Source organism: Podarcis vaucheri (genome assembly GCF_965113315.1).
Source record: "Podarcis vaucheri genome assembly, chromosome: 5".
NCBI classification, from domain to species: Eukaryota; Metazoa; Chordata; class Lepidosauria; order Squamata; family Lacertidae; genus Podarcis; species Podarcis vaucheri.
The window spans coordinates 44,301,896-44,310,836 of NC_138763.1; the positions used below are offsets into that span (position 1 = coordinate 44,301,896).

At 49.2% G+C, this 8,941-nt stretch overlaps 1 protein-coding gene across 1 annotated transcript; it reads right to left on the reverse strand.

Annotated features, from left to right (window-relative positions):
- Positions 1 to 459: 459 nt before the first annotated feature.
- On the reverse strand, positions 460 to 6,403 carry PGAM1 (phosphoglycerate mutase 1). Its single transcript, XM_082224772.1, has 4 exons — positions 6,167 to 6,403; positions 3,019 to 3,293; positions 1,610 to 1,790; positions 460 to 1,462 (listed from the first exon to the last, which is right to left on the reverse strand). Exons 1-4 carry the CDS (start codon positions 6,306 to 6,308, stop codon positions 1,293 to 1,295), a joined length of 768 nt encoding a protein of 255 aa, XP_082080898.1. The 5' UTR covers positions 6,309 to 6,403; the 3' UTR covers positions 460 to 1,292.
- Positions 6,404 to 8,941: the final 2,538 nt, after the last annotated feature.

Genomic DNA, 8,941 nt, shown 5'->3' on the forward strand with positions numbered 1-8,941 from the left:
CACAGTATTGCAATGTTTTGACATTCACTTGTAAACTAGTAACCAAATCTGAAAAAAGAAGAAAAGGAAAACATAATGGTTTGAACCTCTCTCTTTGCCAGCAGGGCCATGTGGAAGGGGAATCCCGTACTTGGGAACTGTACTTCCCTGTTGATCAGTAGCAGTTGTGTGTGTGTAAGCCAACAGGGACACCAACCACCTGCAGTGCTCACCTTGGGAGTGGTTTGGGGATCAGCTAGAGTAGAACATAAGACTTGTCCTTATATGGACTTTACCTACATGGGCTCCACAGCCAGTAGTTTTAAGATGGAACAAAAGATGACCTGGGTCCTTTTCAGACCTGCTTGCAGTGGATAGATACTGTGACTAAATGGGAAAGGAGAGATGAAGAGTCAGCATAGGGGGGGCAACAAGTAACACTCTTTCTTGGAATCAATAAGATTGTACAGACACAGGAGCTATTGCACATAATTCCTTTATTTTACTGAGATTAGGGCAAATGCAGCCATTGTACAGTGAAGTGAGCTCCAGTGTAAACCTGCCCTAAATCAGGCAGGGATACCACACAGACTGTGGGGCAGAAAAGCAACACATGATGATACACAGTATCTGGGCTTACTGGCACTACACAGCAAAGTTACGGGATCGCAGCTGGAGATTCCAGGGTGGGTGCTGTTCCCTTTTCTCTTCCCCTAGCTTCACTCCTTCCTACAATCATTTTGAAGGCAATGAAATAAGGAGCTGGCTATTGTTACCTAATACAGAATCAGACGTAACTCCAGGGACAACTAAAAATAAAAAAAGACTCTTTAGCAAAATTACATGCTCTCTTTAAAAAGACCCATAAAAAATAAATGGTCCTTGAGCATCCCTGTTGTGCTGGCTGAAGCACCCCTAGCTAGCCTTAATCACCAGTGACCAAACCAAATCGAGCAAGACTACTACAGCTGCCACATAAAATGGAAAGAAGGCAGGAGGGGCTCTCTCTTCGGAATGCTTGGGGATTCCCCCCTTCACTTTAGCAGCATCACATTCCATGGCGCTAGGGCTTGCTCATCTGCCAGACCCCTGTGCTGGACTGTGGTCCACATCCCTAGTGTATCTAGCCATATCCTGCTGGGGGGAAAGTGAATGTGGAAGGACGTTGGTCTTGAAGGAAAGAACGTGGTGGCCCCAGGAAGCTTCACCTCCTTTGGCTTGTCTGCCCAGTCCCTCAGGCTGTGGCAGGCATGTGCTGGGAAGGAAAGGGATGAGGGAGGGGGAGATCTTCTACGGAGTACTTGGGTTTGCCTTCACTTCTTGACCTTGCCCTGGGCAGCCACAGCTTCCATGGCCTTGCGGACAGTCTCCTCATCCCCAAGGAACTGCATGGGCTTGATGGGCTTCAGATTTTTGTCCAGCTCATAGACAATGGGGATTCCAGTGGGCAGGTTCAGTTCCATGATTGCTGCCTCAGACATTCCTGCAAAGAGCAAGGAGTGAATCACACCAGGAGCTTGGTTATAGTGCCCATCCCAAAGACTGTTGGTAGGCAACCCTCTTGGAGCTTGCCTTTAGACTTGACCAGGCTTGTGCGGCCTTGGGTGTCTTAAGTCACAAGCAGACTCACCTTCTAGATGCTTGACTATGCCTCGGAGACTGTTGCCATGGGCAGCAATGAGCACACGCTTGCCTTCCTTGATCTGAGGAACAATTTCCTCATTCCAGAAGGGCAGGGCCCGAGCAATGGTATCTTTCAGGCTCTCACATGTAGGCAACTGATCTTCAGTGAGGTCAGCATAGCGACGATCCTGCGGAAGAATATGGAGTGGCATTTAAGACACGATTTCTGCTTCATCCTGGAGATGCTCAGGGAGATCTATGAAGCACCTTCTCTTTGGAAGAATTGGTTCCTTGGCCTGTGCTACCACATGCTCCAGCTGTGAACCATGCTCGCTGGTTGCCTGTGTTACTGGACATTTTAAAATAGGCACTTTACAGGAGCCCATCTAAGCATTTGTTTTTCCTCTGGTCTCTGGTCAGTGGCTCTTCCTGACCTCTCATATCAACAGCATAATGATAATTATTTGCCCAAACCAACATTTTATATTTGTCCTCCCAAATGCGGTATGAAACTATTAATGTTTGGAAAATCACAGAGCTGAAGGGTGCCCTAAAGATAATCTAGTTCCTACTCACTGCTCACTGCAGTATCTCTGGCAGATGGCCATCTGGCCTCTGCTTAAATGTCTCCGGGGTGTGCAAATCCAGCACTTCCCCATAGCAATCTGTTGCAATGTCAAACGGCTTGTGCTGTGTGAAGGTTTCTCCTAACATTTAGCCAAAATCCACTTCTCTGCAGTTTCTACACATTGCTTTGGCTCTTCAGCGACCTGTTCTACAGAAGTTGCCTCTTTTACAGCCATAATCACAATTTCATTGCCTATTGTTCTTAGCCTGATTGGCCTGTTTTATTTCATTGCCTATTTTCAATTTCATTGCCTATTGTACACAGCTGTTTTAGCTTTTCAATGCCTGCAGATGGTATTATAATCCACACAACTGTGATCAGATGAAACAAGTTCTAGAGCCTGCGATCTGACCATCTCGCGTGGTAAAACCATTAACAAACATGTTGTATAGATAGAAGATTCCAGCCCCTCCATGAATAACCTTGACTGTTGTCACCATGCAGTACAAACATCCATGAAAGGGCACAATGTAAATGATTAATTGCATGAAAGGGGCAAGTTCTATTAAATTGTCAAAACAGCTCAGGGGTGACATCCCGTATAAAACCAGCAATTAGCAAAGACAACTGTAGGACTTCCAAAATAACTGGACAAAGGGAGAGTAATGTAAGGGCAAAAGTCCAAGCAATGGATAGAGAAGATGGATGAAAATGGGAGTCCAATGAATCCATGGTTCTGGGGCAACAATGGGCAGAAACAGGAAGGTATTATAGTCATGACAACTTCCAAATGATCCATCCCCCCCCTGCCCCACACACCACTAATGGACTAGAGTTTCCCAGCTCACCTTGCTGATGGTACTGTAGAAAGGGTGATCAGGCTCCATTGGAGGTGGCGGAATGTCAAAGGAACGCCTCCAGATCTTCACCTGGGCCTCACCGTGTTTAGCCGCCGTCTCAGCCTTGTTAAGGCCTGTCAGGCCACCGTAGTGCCTCTCATTGAGGCGCCAGGTCCTCACTACGGGTAGCCACATCTGATCGATGACATCCAGCACAGTCCAGAGGGTGCGGATTGCCCTCTTCTGCACAGATGTGAAGCAGATGTCGAACTCATAACCAGCATCTGGAAGGGCCCAGAGAGTACAGTCATACCTCATGTTACGTTTGCTTCATGTTACGTTTTTTCAGGTTGTGTCCTGCGGTGACCCGGAAGTACTGGAAAGGGTTACTTCCGGGTTTCACCGCTTGCGCATACGCAGACACACAAAATGACGTCATGTGCATGCGCAGAAGCAGCGAATCGCAACCCGTGCATGTGCAGACGCGCAGCTGCGTGTTGCATTCCTTTCGTGTTGCGAATGGGCCTCTGGAACGGATCCCGTTCACAACCAGAGGTACCACTGTACAATGCTTATCTTATTTGAAGCATGCTTTATCCCAACTGCTCTGTAACACATTAACACCTTAGTGTGGAAGCCCCTCAATGTTTCACTGACATAGGTAGTCACCCACCAAATCCAGGCGGTGGGGGGATAATCCAGCAAATACTCCACCGACAAAGTGAAGATGGAATAGCAGGGGTAGCAAACAAATAGGTAGGTTTACTAATCATATGCTGTAAGCCCTGAGGTTACCATTACCAAGTTCCAGTGTTGAAATTAGCAGCAAACTCAGCGTATCGCATCTTCCACTTTACAATGTAGCTGGCTCGTTTTGGCCAGCTACATTGAAACCCAGTATAGTGGAAAGATGAAATGCTTATGTAATCATTGGAGTGGGGGAGGAATCTGAACACCAGCCGCTCTCTCTGCTCACCAAGAGGAGAGGAAACAGCCAGTCACCTCTATCTAAATTAGGTTATGTCATAGTGTAGCCTTAACAACACGTCCTTACAATCATTTGCTTGCTCCCATGTGCCTGATTGTCCCATTCTGTAGAAAGGAAGAGAGGTTCTGTGCAATAATGCCAACCAATGTCAGGGTGGGGAAAGCAGTAATTGTGCAACACGGAAGATGAAACGGGACAAAGGCAAGCAAAGGGCAAGTCATGCACCATTGCATGCAAATGTGTTTTATGCAAACAACACCCACCCAACCCAGGATGACCCCTTAAGAGGGCATCAGAAATTAACAATAACAGCATTAGAAATGAACAATAATGGACACTTTTAAATGCAGGGCTTTTATTCTGCTTGCATCAAACACTCTACGCAATTCTCAGAGAAGAGCAGAACTCTGTTCTCTTTCCTTACACCCAGAGAGATAATGCACAAAAACTGGAACTGGGCGGGCTGTTTCTTGAGCCTGCAGAAAACATGCGGTACCTAGTTGTTTCCTGGAGCTCTCCCCCCCCCCCCAATTTCCTGTAACAATAATGGGCACAAGCCTTCTCTCTCTCTCTCTCAGCAAGACAGAATGACTCAGCAGCTCCTGCTGAATTTCCATATCAAAGGCCCAGCAAGACTGCCAATGCAATCCTGCAAGGATGGCCACACAGGGTCCATGTGTAAGGAATGCAGGGAAGAGATACTCTCATGCCATATTAAGGCTTCTCTTATTTCCAGCAAGCCTTTTATCTTTATCTCACTCTGTATCGGACAGTAATTTTTTTAATTGGCCTTTTAAATTGCTGTAATTTTATTGCTGTTGTTTTTATTCCAAAAGAGCTTTGAGATGTTCCATGAGAGCAATTATTATATGAAATTAAATATTACGCTGCTGTGGAGATTTCCTTGAGAGGCAATGGGGGCATGCCTTGATTCAGACCGAAACAGTGACCCCAAAATGCGCAAAAGTGACCTAGCCAAGGTCGCGCAGCCGAAGCGGGGGTGGGGGTGGGGGGGACATAGCTAGAGAGGCAGCTGCCCCTTTTCACAGCAGGAGAGTAGCCTTTGCCACCCTCTCTATGTAGGCCGTGACGCCTTTGGCGAGTGAACAAGCGGCACGTTTTCAGTCAATTCATCCTGCCGCCCAGAGGAGTGAGATGCAATCCCTGTTATGCTTGGCACAGATTTAGCCCGAGGCTATTCGGGGCCAAGAGGCGTCACAATCTCTGAAAGGAGTAAGGCCGGAGTTCCGGCTAGCCTAGGACGCCCCCACCCCAGGGCCGGCTGCAGGGAGCTGCGTTTCGATTCTTCAGCGGGAGGCCGATGCACGAGCTTCAGGAAACCTCTCCTTTGTCCTACTTTACATCTTTCCGAGCTAGAGACTTGCAGTTCAAACGCCCGAGAACACGCGTGGGCCTCCAGAAACGTGTCCAACTCCCCGTTTCGCTTCGAAAGCCCACTAACCCATTCTGGCTTTCCATTCCCCTCCCAACATGAGTAAGCCCCCCCCCAGGGGGGGGAGAGCATCCTTGCCAATTCCATGCACGCTTACTGGAGAGCCAGTGATACGGCATTCAGCGGGGCTTACTTCAGAGTACAGTGGTACCTCGGGTTAAGCACTTAATTCGTTCCGGAGGTCCGTTCTTAACCTGAAACTGTTCTTAACCTGAAGCACCACTTTAGTTAATGGGGCCTCCTGCTGCCGCCGCGCCCCCGGAGCACGATTTCTGTTCTCATCCTGAAGCAAAGCACTTAACCCGAGGTACTATTTCCGGCTTAGCAGAATCTGTAACCTGAAGCGTCTGTAACCTGAAGCGTCTGTAACTCGAGGTACCACTGTACTGTAGACCTGGTTAGGCATCTAGCGGGAGACCCGTCCCAGAAAAATGCAAGGCACCCAATTCTTGCGCGGAGAGAACGCGGAAGCCCACCACGTGGCTAAAGCAGGAGAAAGGGAACACCCGCACGCCCAAACCTCCTTCATCGCCAGCTACTGGGACCCTCCGTGGTCCAAAGAGGACCCGCAAGATCTTCTGGCCTTGCTCGGATACCTTCCCGACCCCTGCGCTGAGTTCCCCCCGGGGTGAGAGCCTCCAAGCATCCCCATCGCGCTCCGCCTGCTGCAGCCTCCCGGCTCCCCAGCCCTCGCGCCGCGCCCCGGTCTCCTTCACCTCTCAGCGCTTCTCCGCCGCGCCGCGCCTCCTCCTGCCCTGCCGGGCTCAGGTCTGCGTCGTACCAGCCGCTGAAGCGGTTCTCGAGGTTCCAGGCGCTCTCGCCGTGCCGAACCAAAACTAGCCTGTAAGCAGCAGCCATGGCGGGATCCGAGAAGCTGGGATGCGATGCAAGCGCCGCGGATGCACTCTACACACTGCGACGCCACCGACCGGGAGGCGCTCGGCCAGGCAAGGGGCGTGCGCCCAAAGACCAGCCCTCCGTGGTGGCGCATCGCAGGCATCCGCGCAGACAGGCAGCGGACAAATTCCGGGCTCGCTTTTCGCATAACGTTTTTCTACCCAAGAGAAATGAGAGTTGCCCATCAAGAAAGAAAGAAATCTAAGGTTTCGGCTTAGTTGTGATTGGGCAGCAGAGCTCCCTCTCGCCAAACGCAGCAGCCAAGATAGGTGTGCAGAACTTTTCGTGTGGAAATCATATTTAAGACATATTTCTAAACGCTAAGTGCAGCGCATCTTTATGCAAGTCAACAGAGTTGATCGCCAATTTCGGCTGTGAACAAGTCCGAGGAGAAGATAATTAAAGTATATTTGTGGCAACCTTAAGAGTGTTTTCTATGGGGCTTTTTGTTGTTGTTGTTGGAAACAAGGCTCGGGCCCATCTCTACTTTGCAAGTGGGCTCCATATGAAATAACTGGCTAATGGCCGAGCAATTTGTCAGTGTATTGAAACAATGTTAAATAGCACCTGCCACACAAAATAAGATCTGGATTACAAAGGAGCACGCTACATAAAAATTCTTAATATCTCCATTCACTGACTTCTCTGAGCAGTTCTTCCAGCCCAGGAGAAACTAAAACCGCTTTTAAAGGAGCCAGGAAGTTTGCCTCCAGATAGTTGAATTGTACCTCTGCACCTTTACAATCTCTATGGGCATTTTAGCCCCACTCAACCCCCTCCCTCCGGATTCAGTATTGCGCATGCTCTGGTTTTCGGTCCGGCCGTCTGTGTCTCAGACTGAAATTCATACGTGCGTTTTTTAGGAGGAACTATGAAGGTTTGGCGCATGCGTCCAGAAGGAGGCGCCTGGTCGCTCCCTCAGGCACGGCGCGCACGAAGCGCACGCGAAGGGCAACGTGACCTTCATCCGCTGGGATGGTCACCATTGCAATGTGCCTGGGCATCCCACACTGGCGGTGCTAGAAGGGGCGCGGGGGGGAGTGCCCCCCCAATTAATGAGCTCGCCCTCACTCCACCCCCTTCAGCTGCTAGACACCTGTCATTAATATTATGGTAATTTTTCTGCCAGAGATCTTAACGTGAGGACACAACTTGCTCATCCAGAAGTATACTTTGCTCCTTCTCTGCCCCTCTCCCCCGTTTCATCTGGTGCTACCCCTTCATCCCCGTGGACTGCTCTGTTTTTAAATTTCACCCTTAATTCAAGATGTTATTTAACAGAGCAAGGAGGATAGATCCCTAAGGAGCCAGACTGGGCAGGTTAGAGTTGTATCATAAGGGGAGCCATAAATTCCAGATGGTGTACTTCAGAATGAGCACCAGCTTTGCATAGGATGAATACTTTGGAACAGCCACATGCTAGTGAACAGTAGACACTTAACACCTATAGCACAGGCTCATAGCCAGTCCAGGCATTGGGGGGGGTGTTTGCAACTTTGCGTGCTTGAATGTTCCTCTTGTGTGGCAGGGAATTCTGCCTCTAGAAAGCTAGAGTGTAAAGGAATGAAAGTCCCACCTTATTTTCTTCCTGTCGTGCTCAAAGCAGGGCAGATATCTGACCCCCACCCCTGCTAAAGTGATAATGGCCTGAAAAAATCTTCACAAAAGTGTATGAGAGAATGTGATGCTAACAACCAATACCAAAATGAAGGTCTTCTAGGCTTGCGTGTTGAGCGTGCTGCTTTGTGGAAGTGAGTCATGGGCAGGAGTGACATCCCAATGCCTTCCATATGTGCTGCGTCAGGAAGATTTTGGGCATCGCATGGCAGAACAGAGTCTCAAACAAAGATGTGCTCTCCCAAGCCCACATTCCCAGCCTATTTGCACTTCTGTCTTAGCAACCTTGGTCATGTACACATGGCCAGCCAGGCAGGTTCCCCAAGGATCTCTACAGGGAGCTGGCTTCAGGCACTACATCAACTCTGTGTTACAAAGATGGCCGCAAACACGACATGAAGGTTGACAACATTAATCTTGCAGTGTAGGAATCCCTTGCAGACGTTCACTGTGCCTGGAGATAGACAGACAGGTTGTGTATTCACAGCATGGACCAGAGGAAGAATGACCGCTGGCAGAAGCACAGAGAGAAGCAACATCATGGTGCATCTGTAACAGATGTCTTCCCCTCATAGGTGCCAACTCGAACATGAGCACCCACAAAATTCCCCATGAAGGGGCTTGGCACCCACAAATGGGGCCAGGCACACTGCATGGTACTATGGGCCCGGGCACCCATGGTCACAGGTCCAAGTTGGCACTCCTGCTTTCTCTGCCCCACCTGCAATAAAACATATATTTCCTGTATTGGTATCTACAGACACAGCAGGTGCTTTAACTCTCCAATAGTTTGACTTTACCCCCCAAGGCACACTCTTCCATAAATGGCCTCCAAGGCACATGGTCACAGTGTTGACACTAATCAATGCTGCCTAAGGCACTGTGCCTCCAGGTTACCCAATTTTCATACAAGACAAACTGGTGTTATATTTTCCACCAGCCTTGCTCTTGAAAACAAAATGTAGCACTTTTGAGTG

Coding starts and splice junctions, on each gene's coding strand:
- PGAM1 (XM_082224772.1), bottom strand. CDS start 6,308: ATGGCTGCTGCTTACAGGCTAGTTTTGGTTCGGCACGGCGAGAGCGCC. Junction 3,294..6,166: donor CGGCGGAGAAGCGCTGAGAG/GTGAAGGAGACC, acceptor GGGCCCTTCCAG/ATGCTGGTTATGAGTTCGAC. Junction 1,791..3,018: donor TCTACAGTACCATCAGCAAG/GTGAGCTGGGAA, acceptor ATTCTTCCGCAG/GATCGTCGCTATGCTGACCT.